At 50.7% G+C, this 23,941-nt stretch overlaps 2 protein-coding genes and 1 long non-coding RNA gene across 3 annotated transcripts in view; 2 read left to right on the top strand and 1 right to left on the bottom strand.

Moving 5' to 3' along the window:
• The window catches only part of LOC147646456 (uncharacterized), a 44,227-nt gene extending 24,039 nt beyond the window's left edge, over positions 1-20,188 (bottom strand). The window contains exon 1 of the mRNA XM_086873435.1: positions 20,119-20,188. The gene's annotated coding sequence lies outside the window, so the exon portion shown is untranslated. The remainder of the gene's footprint in view (positions 1-20,118) is intronic.
• Positions 1,335-14,406, top strand: LOC147646457 (serine/threonine-protein kinase PAK 3-like). The gene is made up of 15 exons (XM_086873428.1): positions 1,335-1,554; positions 3,221-3,258; positions 3,702-3,833; positions 5,314-5,448; positions 5,721-6,062; positions 6,508-6,597; positions 6,997-7,171; positions 8,189-8,252; positions 8,713-8,761; positions 9,531-9,643; positions 10,236-10,353; positions 10,777-10,876; positions 11,341-11,537; positions 12,886-13,023; positions 14,140-14,406. Exons 1-15 carry the CDS (start codon positions 1,479-1,481, stop codon positions 14,257-14,259), a joined length of 1,887 nt encoding a protein of 628 aa, XP_086729554.1. The 5' UTR covers positions 1,335-1,478; the 3' UTR covers positions 14,260-14,406.
• Positions 20,189-20,335: 147 nt separating the features above from the next.
• Positions 20,336-23,447, top strand: LOC147646455 (uncharacterized). Its single transcript, XR_015281872.1, has 2 exons — positions 20,336-20,515; positions 21,399-23,447. It is a non-coding gene; the product is annotated as an uncharacterized LOC147646455 (long non-coding RNA).
• Positions 23,448-23,941: the final 494 nt, after the last annotated feature.

Raw genomic sequence — 23,941 nt, 5'->3', positions numbered from 1 at the left:
GTGTTTCTCATGGCATGTTCTGGAGGAGCTTTTCTTGGTGTGTCTTGTGCTGCTGGAAATGACACAAGAGCCAGGAGGGAACAGAAGCTGCTGCTGCCCGTTGGCTCAGGGCCAGGGAACCAAGTTGTGCTCCCGGGCAGTTGGGCCCTGCTGGAAGCAGAGCCGCGTTTCCCTTGAGCAGCTCAAGCTTGTGACAGCTCCAAACAGGAAACCTCCGCAGAAAACTCTTCCTCCAAACTCAGCTGCTTTCCCTCCTGCAGCTGTTTGGGAAAGAGCCTCAAAGCACAGACTCTGCTGGGAGCCATTGGTGCATTTCCTCCCTCCCGGCAGCAGCAGCTCCTGAGCCCTTCACGGGCTCCTGGCCCTTCCCAAACCCTTCAGCTCCCTTTCAACTCTCAGCAGTCACTAACATGTGCATTTCTTTCATATTTAAACTGCATTTAAACTTCTCTTTTTCTCTCCTCTCTATCTTTTTAATCTCCTCTTTATCTCCTTTAATCCCATCAGCACCAGTAGGATGGGGATGGAGTCTTGGGGTGGGTGTGGGATGAACTGAGGATCCAGCAGAGAAGGGCAAGGCAGAGGGGAGAGGACTCAGCCAAGCCTTCTCCTGCTCTCTCCTCCCCCAGGCTCCAGCTAAAGCAAGTCAGACTGGAAAGGATCCCACAAATGCTGTGTTCTCCTCCCTCTGAGCTTGGCTGGGGATCCTCAGCTTCAGCCTGGTGCAGTGCCTTAGATTCGCTAATTTGAGATTTTTGGCTAATGCACTAAATTGAAGAGGTTTATTATTACTTAATCACCTTTCATCTTTGCCAAGTTCTGCTGCACTGTGTCTGCTTTTCACCCAATACACTGCTAGCTCACCTACACACATGTGCTTCTTAGGATAATATTTAGATTCATACCTTACTCTCTAAAATCACACAATTACAGTTGAAAATCTCTCCACCATCTCACTCAATGCAGTTTTTTATTTACTTCTGGCATATTCTTACTTGCAGCTATAGGAACATAAGCTTATGAATTCTCGACTCAACGTCTGTGAACCTTTAGCATTGCATGAACCCAAGCTCCTTCCAAGGCTGGAAATCAAACCCTTCAGTATCTGTGGAAGTTTCTGTCTTTCCATTTCCCACAGCCCAGCAAAGGATTTGTGACCCTTTGTGACAGAGGAGAACCTGCCAGGCAATTTTGTGTTTGCTGTAGGGAAGGTTGGGTTGCTCTGCATCAATTCCCAGAGCAGCGCAGAGCATTGGCTTTGTGATGTCAGGGCATGGATGCCACCTTGTCGTGGTGACATCCCAAGGTTGCCTTGGTGCACGGAAGGCCTCAGGGTCAGAGCAGCTCTTGGGCTTGCTCAGTGCAGGAGCATCCTCCTGCTTGAGGCGTTTGTCAGTGGGCAGCTGCACACTGACAGGAGCCTTGTTTGTTTTTGTGGTGGAGCAGAGTGTGCAAACTGGCACAGCAGTGCTACAGTGATGGAGCAGCTCGCTGTTGCCGTTTGCGCCATTTATGGCATCGGCTATGCCGGCTATTACCTCACCAACCTGGCACGTAAGTAGAGGTTTTCCCTGGCTGGAACCTGAGCTGGCTTTTGTAGGTCTCCCTGCTCTTTCTTAGTGACCGGGTTGCTATTGAAACACAAAGACCATGAGGATGCCCCTGGTTTGGTCAAGCTCCTGTCAACACCTTCAGCAAAACACGGGGTGTCTGTAGCCAGGGGGCTGAGGGCAGCATTTGCAGGGCTTCTGTTCCCTCCACGGGAGAGCCTGTGGCAGCAGAGTCTGGCATTTCCTCACTTTGCTGGCTCAATCTCTTGCGGTGACTTTACTTTTAAGATAGCTCTGAGAGCTGGGGAAGTTGAAACTGCTGGAGGCTGATGGGAGTTTTTTCTCCTGACTAATTCCTGGACATGGGTGAGAATTGGCAGCGGTTTTAACTATTGAGAAGTGAGATCAACCTGTGAACACCACCTGAAGATGTGAGGCCGGGAATTTCTTGCTCTTTTTGGTTTCTGGCTTCTGACGAGGTCACAGGGCTCTGTCTCGGCCTCCTCCCCCCCTCCAGGCCGGACAAGGCTGCAGAGGGCGGGGTGGGGGGAGAAACGGAGCCGGCCAGCCTGACTTGGTTTGCAGTTTCTGCCACTGAACTGAAAACTGACACCATCAACATCTGCAGCTTTAGCAAGATTTTAACTCTTTTACTACCTGCATGAGACTTGCAGATTAATCCTTTTGTCCCAGAGAGAGAGAGAGAGAGAGGGAGTGATCAACCATCAACCCATCAAAGAGAGTGAAGAAACAAATTAAATTGAGAGGGGGAAGAGAAAGAAGGAGATGCTTTAATAAGCTGGAATATTTTTCTGTTAAAGCTATGGAGATGGACAGTAATGTTCTGAAAAAACCGCCTTTAATTCATGACAGAGTATATTGGGAGGAATGGAGTGTTTCCAAGTGTGGATTTTGAGCAAATGATGAAGTAGTTGTGACACTGTGAGATGCTGGAACAGAGGGGGAGAAGTAAGAGTTGAAGATTTGTGGCTTTTAAGAAGCAAAAAGAGAAAACTTCTGTTTCCAGGAGGGCTCACAAAAACAGATAGAGAACTTTTGCCTTTGAATAACTCATTCATAAAAATGACATCCCTAGACTCATGACCCATAACACACCTCAGAGTGATGGGAAATGGGAGGAGACAACTGATGGCAGATTTCCCAGCAGCTGGCATCAGAGAAATAGAAAGCTATGAAGAAAAATAGTTTTCTTGTGAAAAACTCCATAGATAGCAGAAGAAGACTTCTATTTCTCTACAAAGACTGATGAAAAGACTCCAGCAGGAATTGGAACTGTTGTAAACACCAAAGATCCAAAGTTTTTTGTCTCCATGTTGTCATGTAAACAAGGGAATGGTTGGGTAGTGGGGGAGAAAAGGGTTGTTCTGGAAGTTTTATTCTGGTTTCTTATTCTTGTAGTTTTTGTCAATAAACTTTCTTTATTCCATTTAAGTTTTAAGCCTGTTTTGCTCTTGTTCTAATCTATATCTCACAGCAAGAAATAAGTAAGTTTTCTAGTGATTTTTTAGTTGCTGCTTTAAACCACACCAGTCAAGCAGGACACCTTTGAAAATGCAGACTGGGAGATCTTCTCAGATGCTGTTCTAAATAGGCCACGGTTCTCTCCAGTTTTCTCAAAGAATTTGGTTCCTTTTCCTTGCCCACTGCAGGTCATCTGAGCCGTGTGTTCAGAGGTGCCGATCCTGAGGTGAGTCAGAAAGGAACATTTGATGTTTCTGGTGTTTCAGAATTGTGCAGGGAACTGTGAGCTTGGCCTGTGGCAGTAGAGTGCAGAGGGCCAGCTGGGTGGGCTGAAAGAAGATCCATTTCCATGTTTACAGCAGCAATAGCAAAGGCATTGTTGGCTATTTCCTAATTTTCCATTGCAGAGCTTTAAAAGAACTCAAAGCTCAGATTTGCAGAGAGAACGTTGCTTGCTGATAGTAGCCAGGGTGAACTCTCTAATTCAGAGCTATTTGTAGCCTGGCTGAATTAACCCATTTTAATTTCGTTGGAGAGACTTAGAATCCCATTGCTATCAAAGCTGATGATTTGTGCTTGGTAGAGCTGGTTGTAGAAATAGAGCTGAAGAGAAATAAGGTTCTAAATGATAGGGAGCTGCCTGTCCCTAACTCCACCATCTGTCCACAGAGCCCAGAAGCAAGAGCAGACTCTGCTGTGGCTCCCTCTGCTCCTGGAGAAGAGGCCAAAGAGGAGCAAAATGAGCAAAAGGAGCACGAGCCTCCAGCTGTGGTCACAGCCCAGCCTGACCATGCCCAGACAGTAAGTGCCAGTGCTGGGTGCTGCTGTCTTTAGTGCAAGGCAGAGCTGCAAGTTTCTGAGCAGCCAGCACTTGCTGTTGCTGGCTGAGGATGCTGAGTGCTGGAGTCCTGCCAGCACCCAGCCATTCCCCCATCCCGTGGCAGCTGGAAATTGGGCTTTGAGCCGTCGTGCTGAGGCCCCAAAGCGCTGCTGCCTGCGGGTGAGCAGCTGGCTGCTTGGCTCAGGGAAGCTCTGTCTCTTGGCTTCTGCCAAGCCATGGCCAAGGGCTCACACGGCATTTCTGGGGCTCACAGGGATTGGTTTGTTTGCTGTCCCTTTTTGGAAACCTCTGCATGACCTGGAGAAGTGTTCTGCAGTTTTCTGGAGTAATTCTTCACTTCTGCAGAGTCTTTTAGGCCACCTGTCTTTTGGCTTTTGATAAACTGCAGGGAGATGATTGTGTTGTCCATGAAGCTGTGGCCGGCCATTCTTGTCCTGTGTGGCCAAAGAAACAAACTGTGTAGTTCTGAACCCTTCTTCTGAGGCAAAATCCACAAGTGGCAAGTTTCTCTTGATACGTTTTGTGGTGAAGTCTGCAGCTTTGGAAACTGCATTGGAGCCTAGTGTGGGGGCAAAGCTGCAAGTCCTTGAGTGCTGTCTTGTGTTGCTAAGAACCCCTTTAGAGTTGGTTGTTTTTTCTCCTCAGAGCTGTTTTCCTCCTCCTGCCTCTTCTGTCCTGACACTCCCTGTTTAACCTATAAATTTCTGCCTGTCCTAGTGAGGTGGGACAATTCCATGGTTTAGGTGGTTTTTGCTGACTTTGGTCATACATGCATTACATGATCCATGGCTTCCTTCATTGGCATCCCTAGGGGTGTGTCAATTAATTTGTTGGTGGGGCCTTTTGAGGATCTCTGTCACTGCCACTCAGAATTCTCAGCTGACAAAAGAGGGAGGAGAAACACCTTGATCCTCTTCCATATCCTGAGGTGGCCATAGAGGCTCTGACCTGCAGCAGAGGATCAAATTGCACACATCCTTGTCTCCTGAATGAGCAGGATTTCTAACAAGAGTGTAGATGTCAGAGGGGCAGGAGTGGCAGGGCAGGCCTGAAAAGAACATGAACTCCAGCAGTGTCTCTCCCAAGGGGTGAGCTCACCCAGGAAGCCCCTGCAGAGCCAGGATGGAGCTGTGGGACAGGGCTGGCTGTCAGTCACTAGGGAGAGACAAGCAGGACACAGCAGAAGGGGAAGGAGGCCCTTGAGAAATGCCCCACATTTCCTGTCAGCTGCCCAAGAGTCTGTTGGAGATTCAGTGCCAGATGGGCCCTGATTGCACTGCCAGGGTCACTTTGGAATCTGTGCTTCCCCACGGGCAGAGAACAAGGCAGGAGAGCAGCAGCACAGAGCTTTGGGAACGTGGGAGCCCATCAGTCTTTGAGTCTTGGCCCACAAATGTTGGATGAGAAGTTGAAGCCGATCTTCTCTTGCTTTCTCTGCAGGTCCTTCCAGAGAAAGAGCAGGAGCAGATTGTTTTATCAGGACGGCCGTGCCAGCCTGAGGGAGAGCTGTTCCCAGCCCAAGAGCAGGAAGAGCAGCTGGGGCAGCAGGTGGAAGAGCCACTGGAGAATGGCCAGGTAAGGCTGACTCAGCAGGGGACAGAGTGAAGGGCAGGAAGAGGGGCATAAAACGCAGCTCTTGGGACTGAGCAGGCCACGAGTGCCAGAGGCCCTGAAAGCAAAGAGCCTCTGCAGAGATCAGCAGCGGGACAGGAGGTTACAGTGGAAGCAGAGGTGGGTAGGGAAGCAGAAAGAAGTGACTGAATGAGTGTGATTTTGAGGCTGAAACTGAGGAAGAAGCTGAGCCTGATGGCAGCTCCCAGGCACTTGCTCTCCATTTGTGTGTACAGAACATCGAGGCAGAGCCCCAGGCAGAGCTGCCCGAAGCTCCGAGGGCCATCATGGCAGTGAAGAGGAGGCACGAGGAAGACAGAAGCATCGAAGAGGAGATGAATCTCCCCTGGCAGAGAGGAAATCAACAGAACCAGGTGAGTGAAAGTGTGGCCGACACTCCACTCATGGAAATTCCTCTCTGTTGTTCTTCACAGGCCTCTGATGAGGAGCTTCTGGCAGAGCTACAGGAAGCTGAGGCTAGGATCAGGGCAAGGGAGAACAGGCTGGAGGAAGAAAGAAGAATCATCGAAGAGAAATTCCATCTCCTCGCTCAGCAGCAAGAGGCTCTAGAAAATCGAGTGAGTGAAAGAGCGATAGGCACAGCAGTCACTGCAGTCTGGTGCTTTCTGCCCTTCTTGCCTTTCTTCTGCAGAGCAGCAGGGGGCTGGGCTGATGCCTCTCAGTGCCATCCTGCTGTAGTGTCTATCCCAGCTGCTTGGAAGGACATTTCCTGCTGTGCTCAATCTCAGCTGCTGCCCTGGACAGTGGCACCAGTCATTTGCCCTTTTGCCAGCACTCATCTCAAGAGATTCCTGCTGGCCTGCTCCTGCTCTCCTTGTTTCTTCAGGGCTTTTTGCAAGTGAACACAGTCCCCCAGACAGATTTGGAATACAAGCTGCAAGCTGTCTGTATCCCTTGGTGAATCTGCTGCTGTCCTGCTCTTTCCCTTTGCTCACAGTCAATGAGCCTTGGCACACAGGGACAAGCTGTGGTCTCTGACTGCTTTGTTCTCTTTGACTTGAGGTGGACGTGTTGATATCTCACCTGGCAGCCTGCGAAGGCTTCCAGCAAATGCCTGCTGATGAAGAGCCCCAAGGTCGGCGGGAGGCACAGGTACTGTCCCAAGCACAAGTGCTGCAGGCTGAGCACCTTCTGAAGATGGTGCAGGAAAAGAGGACTGAGGGGGAGGAGCTCCAACATTAGAACAAGGAGCTGCAAATGTGTCTGCAGCCCTTGGAGGGGGAAAGGGATCCTTGGGAGGAAGTGCAATGGTCGTTGTTGCAGTCATCCTTCAGAAAATCCAGGAAAATGGAATATGAAACTGGCCATCAACTTGATTAAAACCAACCTTGGGTTTTGACCATTTGGTTCCAGAAGCGGGAATCCAAAAAATCCAGTTGATGAGCTTTGCATGTGGCTAACAGCAACTTCCTAAGGGCTTGCATTTGAAAAGGGAACTCGGGGTAATCTCTGCCAGCCAGCTTTCTGACACAAACTCCTTTCTTCTCGCAGATCTACACAGGCTCTTCCATTCAATCTGCTGCAGCAGCAGCAGCAGCAGCAGCATCTAAAGGAGCCTTTGTTGCCCAAGCTGAGCAGTGGAGCCGGAGCAGTTTGTCCATTTCCAGCAGTGACACATCTGCTGCTCAGCTCCAGGAGAGCCAGGGAGACTTCGTGGAGCAACTGAGTACGTCTGGTGTATTTCTTGTCTGAGGGACAGTGTATTGTGTGCACGTGCCAGCAGAGCTGTAGCAAATGATCCTCCTCACTTTGGTGTCCCAGAGACATTTAGGACTCCCCACAGGAACTGCTGTGCTCTGAGGCAGCGAGAGAGCGCTCTGGCTGTTCCTGCTGCCTCTGAGGGCAGCTTGGACTGGCTCGGCTTTGCCTGGCATTCCCCTGCCACTAAAGGCAGAAGCAGGAATTGTTCTTGGATCAGCAGGAGGCTGTGGCCTAGCAAATGATCTATGCAAGTCCTGTGTGCTAGTGGCCAAACTGAACAGAGTATTTGATTCTGAAATTCTCCTTAGACTCCAGACTTCCCACCAGTCATCAGAACCAAAAGACTTCAGAGATATTGATTGGTTTTGGGGTTTTGTCTTTTTGTTGTGGTTCTGGTTTTAGTTTTCAGATTTTATCCTTTTTTAGTTTCTGATTCGGGGTTTTTTGGAAGAGTTTGTTTTTTCTCCACCCTGAAAGAGCTGTTCTGACCCATGTGTCTTACTGGTGTCATTTACTGGTGACTGTTTTTATTGCGTCTACTATATCTACAAGGTTTTTATGAGAATGCTGTATTTTTGTCAGTGAGGACTCCTTTGAAAGTACATCAGGTGACAGCAAAGAGAGCGAGAGATGTTTTCATTGGGCCCACAATGAAGAAACAGATATTTGCTACAAGCTTGTCAGGGGCTCAGGCTGGCTGTGTCTTCTTGCCATTGCTTGTCAGTGCTCACGCTTGGCCTTTGCCAGCCTTGTGCTGTGCCCTGCTGTGCTCTCTGCGCTTCATTTCCTTCCAAGGACTGGACAAAATCAGTCTCTCTGCTGCCCATTTGTACTGCACAACTGCCTGTCTTGTTGCTGCTGTGCTTGCTGCCCAGCTGACCACAGAGGGTTCAGAGCCCCAGACAGCGGGGCTGCCTTTGGCATCTCCTGCAAGTTGGGATCTCTGCCTGAAAGTCAGCATCTTGCATTTTGTTTCCCTCAGGGAGAATGGTGAACAAGGAAAATCCCATCACAAAATACATTGAACTGGAAAGTCTTGGCAGCGGGTGAGTCCAACCACAGTCACTTCTACACAGCCATGGGCCAGGTGTTTCACTGGGGGAATATCCATCAAGTGGGAAGTCAGACAGGTTGTCCATATGTTTAGACAGCGGGCTTAGTCTGCCCCATCTCTCAGTACTGGCCAGAATTTGTCAAGTGTGCTCAGAAGGCATTGTCAAAGACATCTCCATGCTGCCAAGGTCTTGCCTGCAGCAAGGAATAGAACCTGGGAAATCTGCTTGAAGGAATAAGCTGCCTTTTGGAGCTGAGGCAGTAAAGCCCAAGGCTTCAGGAACAGGCACAGTGCCCAGGCACTTGAGGGGAAAATGCATCATCTGCCTTCTGGCAGACCCCTCCTGCAACCTGCAGCTTTTAGGCATTTACAGCAGAGCTCTCCTGTCTGGACTGGCTTCCACTGCAAGATCTAAATGGCTTCTCCTTTCTTTGCTGCTGTTTTGTTTCTAGGGGTTTTGGAGAGGTTTCCAGAGCACTTGACACTGCAACAGGAGGAGAGGTAAATGTCAACAGCCCCTGCAGCCTCTGCTGCTCTCCAGGCCTTTCCCCACTGCTGACAGCTGTGGCTGGAGCTTTGAGTAGAGCTGTGCTGAAAAGGCACAAGAAGCACAGACTGGAGCCAGCCTGCAAATTGCACTTGGAACAGGCTTTGTCCTCCTCAGCTGCCCGTACGAAGACAAGGAGGGCAGCGGTTCCTTTCAGAGAAGGACGCGCCCACACGCTCTCAATTGCTAAAACAAAGGTGGTGTCTTAGAGCACCTCACTGCTTTTTGGGGCTACAGCTTCAGAGTCCTGAATTCTCATTTCTGGCTGCCAGCAAATACATCTGAATGCTCCTGGTAGTTCCCTAGACACGTGCAGTGCTGCACTTGGGAGCCACACGTAGGGAGAGATCTGCAAGATGTTCCTAAAAGCCCTGAGCCCTGCCCATAGCCCAGGATGTATCCACAGAGAACCAAGGCACCCATTCCTTCTTTTGAACCAAGCAGAGCAGCAGAGAGTGTGGTCAGAGCTTGGTGGGTGATCGTTGATACACCTTAGTTACCAAGTGGACAAATCGCCAGTGGCCACATGTCCTGTAACTGACCCCCAAGGGAGCAGAGAAATGGGCTGTTGGAATGTCACTCCCTAATTACTCCAATGATGAGGTCTAATCACAAGGCACTTGGGCACAGCTTGGCTGTGCCATTCCAAAATCACTTGCTCCATGTGTGTTGTGGTCTCATGCTACCAATTTTCTCAAGTTACTCCTTTCAATGTCATTTGAGGTGGCCATAAAGAAAATAAATGTGCAAGGAGTGAGTAGGAAGATACTAACCATGAATGAAATCAGGATCATGGAAAGCAATAGGAGTCCCAGGATCGTGAATTACTTAGCCAGGTGAGTGGTCACGGTCCTACCCCTTGAATGTTTGTTTACATACTACAAGCATGAGAGCTTAAAACCCCACTTTGGTCAGTGGCAGGAAATAGAGTTGTTAATGATTATTTCTCTACTTATCTCCAATGGATGGGAAGAGACTGCATTTTGTCTGCATGAATCCACCCTGGCAAATGCAGACTGAACATTGTTCAAAAACCTGCATCAGCCCTATCTTAAGAATTCAATACCTTCTAAGTTCATTGCCTCCACAGTTCTTTGGGCTTGAGTTTTTCAAGTTTCTTAAATGCTGATGAACCATCCAAGAGAGGATTGCCCTTGCATTGTTGCCCCTCTTTTCCATTGCTGTGCATGCCAGGAAGACTAGGTGCTTATTTCCAGAAATGCCATGCGTGACAGGTTTTTTATCTGGGCTCTTCCTAAACTGCCTTTCTCCTTGAGACAGCTCAGACTGCAAACACTGCACAGCCTAGAGGCAATGTCTATGCCTTTACTTCTGCCCTTGTCACAAAGGGACCCAGAAACAAGACTCAAGCAAAAAACCAAGCTAGCCGTGCATGTTCACCTGCATGGCCTTGTTTCCTTTTTTCAGCTACCTTGTGCATGAGGAACTCTGGCTGGTGATGGAGTACATGGACGGAGGCACTCTGAGAGATCTCATCGATGAGATTCAAATGTCTGAAGGAGAGATTGCAGCTGTCAGTCGGGAGGTCAGGGATCCCATCTGTGCTTCCAAGGCCTTGAGCTGCATTGTCTGGGAAACAGGGGCTCAGAACGGGAGGGATTTCATGGGCCAGGCTTGGTTTCTGTGTTGCTGCTCGGCTATGGGCAAGCAAGAGCATCTCAAGGGAACTGTCTGCCAGTGCCCCTACACTCACTGGACTCATTTCCTGTACTCTTATCCCCTGCTCTTGTATTCTATCTCTGTCTCTTGCATTGGCATTTGCAGTTCTCCACTGAGAAAGGTGCTGCTCTGCTCCTGTTGGAGCAGCAGGCTCTTGCTCTCAATGGCACTGTGTTCTGCCATTCCTCCCCATTCCCCTGCAAAGGGAACCTTCCACAGCTGTTTCCTTTCTTGTGCGATGAACTCACAGCACTACTTTTTGCCCCCCTGGTTCTGTTTTCTCTCTCAGTGCCTGCAAGGACTGGATTTTCTTCACTCCAACCACGTGATCCATCGAGATGTCAAGAGCAACAACATCCTTCTAAGAACCGACGGCTCTGTCAAGCTGGGTCAGTGTATTCTTGCTCAGCTTCAGCCTTCCAGGAATGGGGGGTGTGGGGCTGCTTTCAGTGACTGCCAGCTCCCCAAAAATGCTGCTGCTGGCAGTGCAGGGGTCCCCCCTGCTGTGGGCTGAAGGCACAGTTGCAGGGTGCACACAGCTATGACAAGGAACCACAAGCAGCCAAGAGTGCTATTGCTCTGTGTGTGTCTGTGTGTGTTCCTTCCAGAGGGAGGGAGCTGCAATCTAAACCTTCAGGGGAACAAAAGGCACTGCTGGAGGAAGTGTAAGAAATGGGGGGATGTTTGAAGTAGCCAATTCATATTGCCTTGGCCAAAGCCCCAAGGAAACAGAGCAGGGAGTGTTGTCCAGGAAATTCAAGTGCACATTCTCAAACTTCCACTGGGGAATTCTCTGGCTTGGTTTCCTAATTGAGAGTATTAAAATTAAAAGAGTATTTTGCTTTCTCCTCAGCTGATTTTGGCCTTTCTGCTCAGCTCACCCCTGAGCAAAATCAGCGGTGCTCGGTGACCGGGACTCCTTGGTGGATGGCACCTGAAGTGGTGAAGCGTCAACCATATGGCCCCAAAGTGGACGTGTGGTCTTTTGGAATTGTGGCAATTGAAATGGCCGAACAAAAAACTCCTTATGACAGTTTCACTGCTCGATCGGTAAGGAGCAAATACTCTCTGATCCCGCTGTCTTTCTCACCTGTCCCGTGTTCTCTGCTCACTGCACAAAATCCCATGGCATCTGCTGGAAGTACTTCCACCAAGGCCCCTTCTACAAATGGCCCTGCAGCACATCAGCATCTGCTGGAGCTTTGGTTGCAGCACTGGGGGAACTCAAGCCTTACCTCGCCCAAACCATCTCCATTCTCAGGCAGCATTTTGCTTTGCCTTAGAAGTCGTTCCAGCTCTTTTGGCGGTGTAGATGGCCCCAAGAATAGGAAACAAGCATCTCAGAGCTGGTGTTATCTTTCCAGAAATGAAGCAAAGAAACTCAAAGCAAACCAAGTTTCTAAAACAGTGCTTTTGAGAGAAGAGGTGCAGCCCCATTCTTCTCACAGGGAAACTTGCCTGAAACCTGGAGATGAGGCTGTAAAGCCAGAGTCTCTTCTGCTTCTTGTGCAGTGCTGCTGAGACACTCAGTGACCACCTTCTTTCCTAACCCAAGCCACTTTCTCCATATCACCAAGCTGGAGCCTGGTGACGGGGAGAGCCTGCCAAAACCTCCTGTTTGTTTCCTGGCACTTTCTGGGATGGGCACAGCGTTAATGCATTGACTTGAGAATCCAACGAGCACAGGGTTACCACAGGGATGACACTTCTGATTTCACCATGAATATTTTCCTTTTGCCACCTAAGGGAACCTGAAATTTTCAGAGTGCTGAGAGACAGAGCTGCAGGTGGTTCCTGTGTGCCCAAACAGGCATTTTCAACCCAATACATTTGTGGAGGCATCTTAATGTGTCTGTGTTGAAAATGAGATTCCAAAGGTTTGTTTCCTTCCCTGAGGAACACCTGCTGCATTTCCTTTCTTTTCTTCCAATTACCATCATTTTCAAGAACAAGACAAAAAGCCTGAAGAGTTTTGTTTCATGGCAGCTGTGCTTAAGGGACCAACAAGCACTGCAGAGATTCTTTTCACATAAGAATCCTTGGAATAGTACAGTTAGTTAGAATAGCATAATCCCTCTTCCAAAAAGGCTGCCAAGCTGCTGGGAATCCTTTGTGAAGGAAACATGTATTTGCTGATGTAGTTGCCACTAACTAGAGCAGGCAATGAAATCAGCTGCCAAGGCAAGATCTGCTGGATGTTGGCAAAGCTGTGGCTTTGGGGCTTGGGTTTTTTCATGATACAGGAAAGTCGTCATCCAAATGCTACAGGAAAGTCATGTCTGCCTCTCTGCCAGGGCAAAAACTGCCACTGCAGAGTGGAGCTGAAACAATGGGCTCTGGGAGAGCAGTTCCAGATGGGAAAGAAGCAGGTGGAGCCTTGTGTTTCCTGTTTCCCCAGGCTAAATTCCACATAGCCACAGAAGGGACCCCACAGCTGCGGCAGCCCGAGCAATTCTCGCCTTTGCTGCGTGACTTCCTGAGCTGCTGCCTGCAGAAAGGCGAGGCGCAGCGCTGGTCTGCCAAGGAGCTGCTGCAGGTAAAATGCCAAAAGGGCTGCAGGTGAAACAGTGTCCCAGGGATGGGCTCCTCCTCCACTGAAATCCAAGGCATCAGATGAGCCCCCATCCTCCTCCCTTCCAACCTTGGTGCTGTTCAGCTGACAGTGGGGAGCAATCCTAGACTGGGCTGGGCTGGCAGGGAGTGCTGGGTTTTAGCGCTGGCTAAAATCACCAGGGCACTTACTCATTTCTTGCTGGGAGCTATGGATCAGGAGAAGGGCAAAACAGGCTTCAAACTTCAAAGGAATAACAAATTTTATTATCAGGCCCACAAGAATAAGAAAGGTCTCATCTGTGCAGTGAAAGGGTTCAATCTCACCCAGGTCATGGCAGTCACGGTGTTGGATTTCAGGCTGTGCTGGGCCCCTCTCTCTGCCCGGGAGCCGCTGGGAGGGGAGGCTCAGCCTGGAGCCGTCGCTGCACGCCGGGGAGAGGGTTTAGTGTGGGCAAGATGTCAGCAGCCGTGGCCTGGCCCAGCCTGGGGCCGGGGTCCCGCAGCCTCCATCCCCCGCCCGGGAGCCGCTGGGCTCTGGCCCGGCCTCCCCCAGGAGCACAGGCCATGGGCGAGCAGGGCCGGCCTCAGCAGAGCTCCGTTACCTTTGGGCTCCGGAAGCAAAGAGGGCCAGTGCCCGGGCTGGTGGTTTTCAAAATGTGCATCATCACAGAGGCGCATCTCATTTCTAAATGGTGCAAAATGTTGTCAGTTCTCAGAACTAGCCAGCCATTGGCCTGTCTCAGGCACAGAGGAAGCTTCCAGCAGCTTCTCTCAAAGAAATCACTTCCGTGTGGGGTTTCTTACTTCTTTCCCTAAATGTCAATTCATCTCAAACTAACACACAGGGACATGGAAAGGTCACCTAGTCTGTGTCCTGCAATGAGCAGGGACATCTTTCAAGAGATCAGGATACTCACACCTCAGATATTTCCAGGGGTGGGCCACCTACCAGCTCTTGGGACAACCTGTGCCACTCTTGCCCCATGCCCCTGACCTACTCTGACTCAATCCCCTTTTCATTTAAAAAGTATTCCCCTGCCTTTGAAGCTCTTAGCTTGGAAAATCATGCTTTCTTGTTGTTTTATTTTCCTTTCTGCAGCATCAATTTATAACATCGGCCATGCCTGGGTCCAGCCTGGCACCTCTCATCCTTGCAGTAAAGAAGTGGAAGGAGGAGGCAGGAATGCAACAATCAATTTATAAACTGTCTTCTCCATGAAAAACTTAGAGTAGGATTATAGAGTAGGACTGCAGAGTAGGATTGTAGAATAGGATTATAGAGTAGGATTGTAGTGCAGGATGGTAGTGTAGGTTTGTAGTGTAGGATTGTAGAGTAGGATTTTAAATAAAATTTCTAAAATCTCAACTCCTTTGGAACATTTCTCTCCTTCTGACCCTGTGAGAAAGCTCAACATTTCCTCCTAAATTGTCAGTTTTTTCTTAGAGGTGGAAAGTGACATTGATGGCTTCTTTGGTACAGTTTGTAAGGGGGGAAGGCTCCTCTTCATTCATCCTCTCCAGACCACACTGCCTTTGGAATATGGCCAACTGGACAAGTTTTGCCCAGCTGTGGCATTTCTATTTGAGGCAGAAACAGCAATGGAATTTGCAGGAAAAACCAAAGGAGGAGCAGTGCAACGCAAACATCCCGTGCAGATGCAGGCTGTGCAGATGTGACTCGAGAACATTTGGGTTCCTGCCACTTGGATTTGTATCCCTAAGAGAAATCTCTTTGGCTGGAGGAGAGTCTGGCTGAAGAGAGAAAGCAGAAAGAGCAGTGAGGGTGCTGTGCAAGGTCTCCTGTGGTGCAGAGCTGTCAGCGCCTGTGAGGTGAGAGCGGGCCCGGCCTTGGCCAGGCTGGAGCCCCAGCAGAGCCCTGGCAGAGCCCGGAGGAGCCTGAGCCTCGGCAGAGGCAGGCTGGAAGGAGGCCCTTGGAGCTGCAAGAGGCAGCAGCCTGGCCCTGGCTGCCTCTTGCTGGCCCCAGGCAAATCCTCCACTCTCAGAGCCAAGCTGGCAGCTGGCTGCTTCTGAGGGGAAGCGGCGCCGTGCTGGGCACAGCACACACTGGTGCCATGGGCTGTCTGGAGTCTGCACAGGAGGAGAGAAAGGCAAAGAGCAGCCCAGGGCTGCTGCCCTGCCTGACCATTGCTGCTCTTCTGCCGCCTGCCCTGGAACTGCTGGCAATGGTCAGCAGTGTGTGCAGCACTCTGGGCACAGGGGGAGGGAGCCGGGCTGCTCCGCAGGCTCCAGCACAGGGCAGTGTCCTTCAGGCACGGCATTTCTGCCAGGGGAACCCAGGCCAGTGTGAGGCACTGACAGCAAGTCAGGGCACATCTGCACGAGCCAGTGCCTCACACAGCTCTGGGACCAAGCGCCTGCAATCCTGGAGCTCTGCACTGAGCCACAGCAAAGGTGTTTAATGCAGAGGGTTTTGCAGAAATATTCAGGGGCACCAGGCCAGCCTGCTTGGTGCTCTCTGGGGCACAGCAAGCACTGTGCAATGCAGCTCGGAGCTGCTGGCAGAGAGGGGCTATGGGCATGTGCCTGAGGCTTGTTCTTGAGTAGTGATTTGGGAGGGAGCAGAAGGGTCTCAGTAGGCAATTTGTGTTTTCTTCATGAATTGCTGAATGAAAAACACAATGTGGCTTTACGCAGCAAGAGCACTTGCAGAACTTACTAAGTTTGTGTTGAATTCCCAGAAAAGGAAGCAGAGGTGTTGAACTGTAACAAATAGGGCTCGTGAATTCCATTAGCTTTAACAAACAGTGCTGAACCCTGTATTCCCCCACTGCAGTGATTCATGTCTCCAAGTGGCTATCTTAGCCTTGAGAATAAAGAGAGTGGTCCTGGTAAGAAGGTAGCTGGAATGCATTCACAGGAAGAAAGTGGTTTTAGGAGTCTCTTGACATCCAGAGGAGAAGATGAGGAACGGGTGTTTCCAAAAGATTGTGTCAGGGACTGCAGTCGTGTTTGAGGCCCTGCCACATTTGATCCATGTTTGAGCAGGTTGACAAGACAATGAAGAAAACTGTATCGTTTAAGGGGTGGGAACTTGACCCTTGCAAGAGAAGCAATGTATTGGTCAGTCGGTGGGCAGTTAACTTTTGAAAGAGGAACAATGCATAATGGAGGCCTTGTTGGCTTGGAGTCGCTATTCTGAGCCATTGTGGCCTCATCTCATGCTGGCCATGTGGGAGCTGATGCTGGAACTGGGAAAATGCCACTCCTGAGCAGGAGATATAAGGCCTGCGTCTGGGGTGGAGAGGTGAGAAGGACGAGGTGCACACTGTTTTGATGCAGGGAATGTCCTGAAAGGGCACTGCCTACCTGCCCTCCCGCTGAGGACGATGCTTCAGCTCCTTCTCCCGCTCAGCGGGTTTTTGGGAATGCTGTGGTTGGTATGCAGTATTTGCTACTGCAACTAATAGAATAAATTTGCTTTGCAACCCCATCTGAGTCTTGGGTTCTTTTGTGCATGGGTCTCCTCCTGAACCTATGACAATGAGACCAGAGACCCTCAGGACAGCCCTACTCTCATGTTGATAAATTCTGAGATGAGATTTAAATATGTCAAATAATTTAGGGGAATGTTTAGCCTGTGAGCTTCAGCAAAGTATTGAGTATGTCTTAGTTCCATGGATACAAACGAGTAGGTGAGATTGCTGGGTGTGCACAAGTTAGGGAAGGGATTTCCCACACAACCAGTGCAAATACAGTATTGCCTTCTTTCTAACTGTTTCTAAGCTGGATGTGGGGATCACACCCTGCTTGGTGACTTTCATTTTGGCCATTTCTGTTGAGCAGGTAAGAAAGGTTGAAATGAAACCTTTTCCAGCTGTTTCCCTCTGGTTTACCTTTTGGGGGCCAAAGCTCTGTGCTGTAGGTGGCCTGAGTGTGTGAGGAGCAGTGCAGCCCCCACAAAGCTCTTGTTTTTCCCACAAGTCATCATGACTTGTTCCCAGGTGTGCCCAGCAGGAGGAAGAGCCCGCAGTGCGTGGGCGCCGTGCCCTGCCCAGCCGGGGCTCTCTGGCACAGAGCACCAGCAGCAGCAGCAGCAGCACCAGCAGCGCTTTTCAACCCTGCCCTGCCTTGGCTTCACCTGGGGGACAGAAGCCTCTGGAAATCAGCACTGCCAGTCACGTTCCCAGCTTGGAGCAGCTGCTGCTGGTGGGCAGATCTGTGGACATGATTTTCTGAACCTGAGACAGTTTCAAGCTCTCAGGGGCTGATCTGTTCCCAAGGGAAAGTCTTTTGAGAACTTTCTTCTCTCTCAAGGACTGTAGTGAAAACAAGGTTTTAGTTTCTCAAAATAATCATACAGATGTTCTGAGAGTGTTTCTCTCTTGTCCCACCAATGGGATGAGGGAGCTGTTGTTTCTTCTACCAATCAGGCTAACCTGTATTGGAACACCTTATAAAAAGGGTTGAAAAACCCCAAAATAAGGGCTTTAAGGGCTTTTGCCTCATGAAATAAACCTCTGGCTGTTTTGTGATTCAAACCCTCGTGCTCCACTTTGTGTCCTCTAGCGACACAGATCCGGCCAGTTCCACCGCTTCCAAAGGGGAATTAAGGCAGAGGTAGAGACGGACACACAGAGCAGCCCTGGGCTTGTCCAATAAATGGACAAATGTATGGGGGAATGGGTTTGGAATTATTACAGCTCTTTTGTCAATGGTGCCTTTTCTCCTGCCCTTTTCTCCATTCACATTTCCTGTCCTTTCTCCCTCACATTTCCACCCCTTCCCAACCAAGACTGTCACACTTCTCCTGATCATTTTTACTCATGATTCCCAGCCTTTTCACCTCATGTTCCTCACACTTTTCCTCTCACATTTCCCACCTTTTTCTCCCCTCTTGGTTCTCTCCTTATCCCAGTTTTCCTTCTCAAAATTTCTCCTTATGTTTCTCACTTTTCTCCTCATCGTTCTCACTTCTTTCCTCTCATGTTTCTCACTCCTTTTTCTTCACATTTATCATTCTTTTCTCTTCATGTTCCTTACACTTTTCCTCTCATATTTTGTGCCCTTTTTTCACTCATATCTTCTGCCTTTTTCCACCCTCAGGTTTCTCTTTTATTTTTTTCCCCTCAGGTTTCCACAATGTTTCCCTCACATTTCCTGACTGTTTTACTGTTTTTAATAGTTAAGTTTCTCATGCTCTTCCCCTCACATTCTCTCCCTTCTCTCCCCTCATGTTTCTCACCCTTTTGCACTCATGTTTCTTAGAATTTTTCCATCATCTTTCCTGCCCTTTTCTCCTGTCACCTTCTTCTCCTATTTTCACTCACATTTCTCACTGCAGCACCATGGACCAGCCCCTGGGAACCCCAAGGAATTCATATCAGGAGCCAGAGAACCCATTCATCATTTCAATGCCATAATTAGATTACAAACTGTCAGTGAAATACCTGAGAGGAATGACAGATTTGTCTTTATAAACAAGCTGTGGGTCTGCTGATACATGAAACCAGCACCGAGAGATAGAAGAAACAATGAGAAAGTTTCCACTGATGGATGAATGGAAAATATCTATTTGTCTTTACAGACTGTAGGATTGCTGATAAATGAGATTAAATATTGAAAGATGAAAGAAATAATGCAAGAAAACCATAAATTCCATAAGAGTTAAAAATTAAGAGGGAGGGTTACACATTAGAGGGGAATCTTAGTTATCAGGCATTCCGGGAAGTCTGTACCTCTCCAATACCTCAGGCACTGGGGAAAGAGAGGGACACAGAGACGTGAAATTGGGATGAAAACAAGGTTGTGTCTTCCAAAAATTTGAGAGACCCCAGGGGAATGCCCCATGGCCTCTCCCTTTATTCAAATAAAGTCAAAGGACTCCCCTGTATCCTTTTTGGACATAAACCTCTGGGGTTTGTGGATTAATTTTCCTGACATACTCAATCAGACAGCTCCCAACCTTCTTCCCGACCAATCCACTCAGATGAGGAACACAACATTTCACCATGGGATGGGATCAGATTACCTTTTAGCAGAAAATCGAGGCAGAGTTTGTGGAAAGGTAAATGACTCAAACTGCTCTTGGCAAATAGATCACAAAGGAAAAGTGGAGGAACAGATAAAAAAGGAAATAAAAAAACAGCTCTTGTACTGGTCCAAACGTGGAAAGGATGGGAATGGGACACAGTTTGTGGTTCTCTCACAGACCATGGGTTAAACAAATGCTGTTTCTCCTCTCATGTGCTACAGCAACTCTCAACTTTTTACCATGCACCACACCTTGCTGAGTGCAGCTCATTCAGCAGCTGAGCAAGGGGATGCAGGTGGCAGCCAGGCCTCCTGAGCCACAAACGGCTACAAAAGGACAGAGAATGAGGGCATTGAGAGCAATCCCAAAAACAAAGAACACCCAGGAAGAAAAAACAGAGGCAATGAGTGAATCTGCTTGGAGATGGGGCTAGGGACTTACACATAAGGAAGCAATGGGAGAAATCAACCAGTTTCAGAAAATGTTACTAATTGACAAGGACTGCTGCTCAGACCAAGTCCCAATACATTCCTGAACTTCCAGAAGAACAAACACTTCACAGAGCCACGAATATCGGATGTTATACAAAAAGGACATGCAGCAGGCGGATCGGGAAGGCTGAACCTTCCAAGCACCTCGGCCAGTGTTGGGCAAAGGGACAGGGACATGCGGCCGGGAAAATCAGGACAAAAACGAGGCCGCGTCCTCCAAGAACTGGAGAGAGCGCACGGCAAATGCCCCATGGCCTCTCCCTTTGGGCAGCAATAAAGTCACTTGCACACCACTCCTCTGGCTCCTTGGGCCACACAAACCTCTGGCGCCGGGAATTTTCCCGCCCGGCCCCGGGCCCAGCGCAGCCACCTCCGGCCTCCCGACACGAAGCGGGACGAGCCAGCGCTGCTCCGCCACCGCCTCCTGCCGAGGCCCCAGCGGCAAGGAGACCGCGGGCAGCCGCTCCCGCAGCGCCCTCAGCCCAGGGCCAACACGGGCCGCCCACGGCACAAGCCACCCGCCACAGCCCCCTGCCGCCCCCTCCCGGGCCCGCAGCGAGCCCCGAGCCCCCGCAGAACCGAGCGCGGCTCCCACCTGCGATGGCCGGGGCCGCCTCCGAGCTCCGCCGCCGCCTCACCGGGCTCCGGCCGCTGCTGCCGCCGCTGCCGGGCCCGCACAGACGCTCCGGCAATGGCGGCTCTCCTGCCCCACGGCCGCCCTGGGGGCGCCGGCGGGGCCGGGCTTGTCCCCGCTCTGCCCAATCAGCGCGCGCCAGAGCCACGAGTGACGGCAGAAGCAGCCAATCGCAGCCAGCGGCGGGCTCTGCACACGGCACGGCCTCGCCTGCCTTAGGTTGAGCTCCGCCATTTCTCGGCCCCCTGGGCTGAGGAGCGGCCCCGGCGCTGGGCCCGGCCCGGGCAGGAGGCCAAGGAAGCGCCGCTGCGCTGAAGCGCCGGGAGCTCGGGGTGCCCGGGAGCTGAGGGAGCTGGGGGTGAGTCCGGGATGGAGCAGGGGATGCCAGAAAGAGGCAAAAACTCCGTGACTTTCCTTCCTGGCCCGGGCGGGGAGCAGAACACTCAAGGAAAGGCTCGGGGGTCGGGATGGGGGTAGGGACAGTTCAATCCTTCGTCACGGGCACAGCACACCTGACTTGGGGAAATTAATTGAATTTATTATCCAACATGTCAGAACAAGAAAACGAGAAGCAAAGTAATTCCTATGGAAATCCATCTTCCCCCCAGCTCTCCCTCCTTCCCGGGCTTAACTTTGTGCCCCTCTCCGTCCCCCTCCCCGCCCAGAGGCACAGGGATGGGGGTCACAGTCAGGTCATGTCACTGCCTCCCCCTGAGGGCCAGGAATCCTTGTCCTGCTGCAGCCTGGGGTCCCTCGCAGGGGCCAGAGTCCCTCAGGACCAGGCTGCTCCAGCGGGGATGGCCAGGGGGATCCCCGAGTCCGGCCAGGAGCCACTTGCATGGCTGTGCAGGGGCTTCTGCCGGGCTCGGGGCCTCTCTCAGGCACCCCCTGCTCCGGCCCGGCCTCATTGCCCCCCTCACCCCCCATGCAGCGAGTGCCCGGGCAGGGAGATGCACGATTTTCACGGGGCTGAATCTTGGTGTTTCTGAGCTTTATTGGGCTGAATGTTGGTGCTTTGTTTTTTTGTGGGGGCTGAATCTTTCTATTTTGGGAGGATATCAGCTTTTTGGTGTTTTGGAAGTTTTTGATCTCTTTTGATGTTTGGAGGATGTTGGTGCTGAATCTTGGTGTCCTGGAGGTTCTTTCAGACACAAGATGCCCAGTGACTTCCTGAGAGCACCTTGGGCAAGGAGGTACCCCCAGCCCAAAGTGCTCTCCTCTTGTTTTTTCCCCCAAACCAGGATTTTTCATTCCTAAGCCGTGGCTGGATGGAGGAGGTGGAAAAGCCCTGGAGAAGCCGCATGAGAAGGGTCTGCAAACCCAGCCCAGGGAGCTGCGAGGAGGAAAGATCCCCCCCTATACCAGGAACATGGCCAGAGATCCAGCCAGAGCTCAGAGCTGGGGGAGAAGCCTCATGGTGGGGAGAAGCCCTGCAACTGCTTGGAATGTGGGAAGGGTTTCAGGTACAGGTGCGAGCTGATCCAGGACCAGGTGATTCACACTGGGGAAAAGCCCTACGAGTGTGGGGAATGTGGGATGAGCTTCAGCTACATCTCCTACCTGAGGGAACACCAGAGGATCCACACTGGGGAAAAGCCCTATGAGTGTGGAAAATGTGGGAAGTGCTTCAGCAAGAGGTCCAACCTGAGGGCACCCCAGGTGATCCACACTGGGGAACGGCCCTACACCTGCTTGAAATGTGGGAAAAGCTTTGGGTGGAGCTCTGACCTGAGAAAACACCAGCTCATCCACACTGGGGAGAGGCCCTATGAGTGTCCCCAGTGTGGGAAGAGGTTTCAGCGCAGCTCCAGTGTCATCAGACATGAGCGGATTCACACAGACGAGAGGCCCTTCCGCTGCCCCGACTGCGGGAAGGGCTTCAACCGCAACTCCACCCTCACTCTCCACCGGCGCATCCACAGTGGGGAGAGGCCCTACGAGTGTCCCCAGTGTGGGAAGAGCTTCTCACAGAGCTCTCACTTGACCCAACACCAACGGAGGCACCAGTAAGGGAAGCCCTGCGAGTGCCCCGGGTGCGGGAAGAGCTTCGTGCGCTGCTCCAGCTCCATCCCCCATGGGAGGATGGGCGTTGGATGATCCCCAGTGACCCCCGTTGGGCAGAGCCCTGGTGATCCGTGGTCCTGGTGATCTGTGTTGGGAAGACACGTGGCTGGGAGGCTCCACATCTTCCTGGCTCCCTGTGGGCGCCTGGATGAAAGCAGGGGAATGAAAATCCATCAGGACACAGACCAACAATAGGAATTCCTTGAGGAGACTGGATTTGTTGACTTTCAATCCTAGAGAACCTTTTGTCGCTGCCTCAGGAGCACTGTTGGCAGAGAAAAGGGGGTGACACCGGGCTTGGGGGCCCTGAGGGAACACACATGCTCTGGGGGAGGGGATATCCAAACTTAGGGACCCCGTCTCACATTCTTGCTCAGGTAGATGCTGAGCCCCAGAACCAGGAAGACGAAACCCAACATGGAGACTCCAATCTCCGTAAGCATCTTACTGCAGGTGGCATTTCATGGCGTCCCTGGGGCAACTGCAGAGGGCAGGACCCCCAAAACCTCTCACAGACCCCACAGGTACCTCCAAGGACCCTCTCAGTCTCCCCCAGCCTGCCCAGGACGCTCTGGAACCTCCTTTGGACTAACTAATTTTAAAAAATTAGGTATTTTAGAAAATTTGGAGATCTCAGCTAGAGATAGGCCTTGCTGGAGCTAGTTAGAGTTAATGATGAAGTGAGAAGCAGGATTTGAGATAATGAATCTCAGACTTAGGTAAAAAATTACTTGTCACTGTATGTTTGTTTAGCTGTGCTTATAATGAGAAAAGAGAAAGTGATAAACGGGTTCAGGAAGATCACAGACCTTACATCTGGAAACCCATTTCAAAGTCACAAGGGAGGAAATTGGAGTTGTACCAAATGTCATTTGTAATGTCAACCATTGTAAAGGTAGAAAGGCGAGAGTGAGGAAGAGCGGTTTTCCTTCATCTCCTGATGACCCCTCCTCACCAAAACGACCCCCTCCTCAAATTGGGGAGCCAACCACGCAGTTGTAATGACATTTTAAACTGATTACAGTGCATTTTAATCCAAAGTGGGGAATGGGAAGTGTTAGCATTATGCATATGTATTGGTATTAATATGTATTAGTATTTTGGATATTCAAGACTTTTGTAAATAAATAGACACTGGAATCTTTTGTCAGCTTGCAGTGCATATTAAGGGGTGACTCCCGCCCTCGCCCAGTGCTGTGATTAAACATCCACTTTGTAACTTTAAACTGTTGGAGAGGTTTTTTGTCCATTAACAGATTGATGTTGATACTGGATCAATATTGCTGTTTTGGTAAATCACTGCCAGTCTCTTCCCAGCCTCCCCAGGACCCAGCAGAGCCCCTCCTGTTCCTCTCAGGATCCCACAGCCCCCTCCCAATTTCCCCCCACTGCCCCTGGACCCCCAGACCCTCTCCCAGTCCCTTCCCAGCCCCACCAGGACTCATCAAGACTCCTCCCAGTCTCTTCCAGCACAACCAACCTCATCCCAATCCCTGCTTTCCAATCCCCAATCTCCTTCCAGCTCCTCCAGGCTCACTCAAATCCCTCCCAGTGACACCCAGCACCCCCAAACTCCCTCCCAGTGTCCACCAGCACCCCCAGAACCCCATCCCACCCTCCCCAACATCCTTTAATCCCCTTCCCAGCCATCCTAAGCACCTCAATCCCTTCTCCAGTTTAAACCAGTCTGTCTCAAACTCCCTCCCAGTTCCTCTCAGCA

Source organism: Cyanistes caeruleus, unplaced genomic scaffold (assembly GCF_971803275.1).
Source record: "Cyanistes caeruleus unplaced genomic scaffold, bCyaCae1.hap1.1 HAP1_SCAFFOLD_98, whole genome shotgun sequence".
Classification (NCBI taxonomy): domain Eukaryota; kingdom Metazoa; phylum Chordata; class Aves; order Passeriformes; family Paridae; genus Cyanistes; species Cyanistes caeruleus.
This window is presented reverse-complemented; position numbering and strand designations above follow the sequence as displayed.

Bases quoted from the DNA above. Each gene is read 5' to 3' on its own strand.
- LOC147646457 (XM_086873428.1), top strand. From the start codon at position 1,479: ATGGAGCAGCTCGCTGTTGCCGTTTGCGCCATTTATGGCATCGGCTAT. The intron at 8,762-9,530 runs GTAAATGTCAAC...ATGTCATTTGAG, and splicing joins ACACTGCAACAGGAGGAGAG to GTGGCCATAAAGAAAATAAA. The intron at 10,354-10,776 runs GTCAGGGATCCC...TTTCTCTCTCAG, and splicing joins TTGCAGCTGTCAGTCGGGAG to TGCCTGCAAGGACTGGATTT.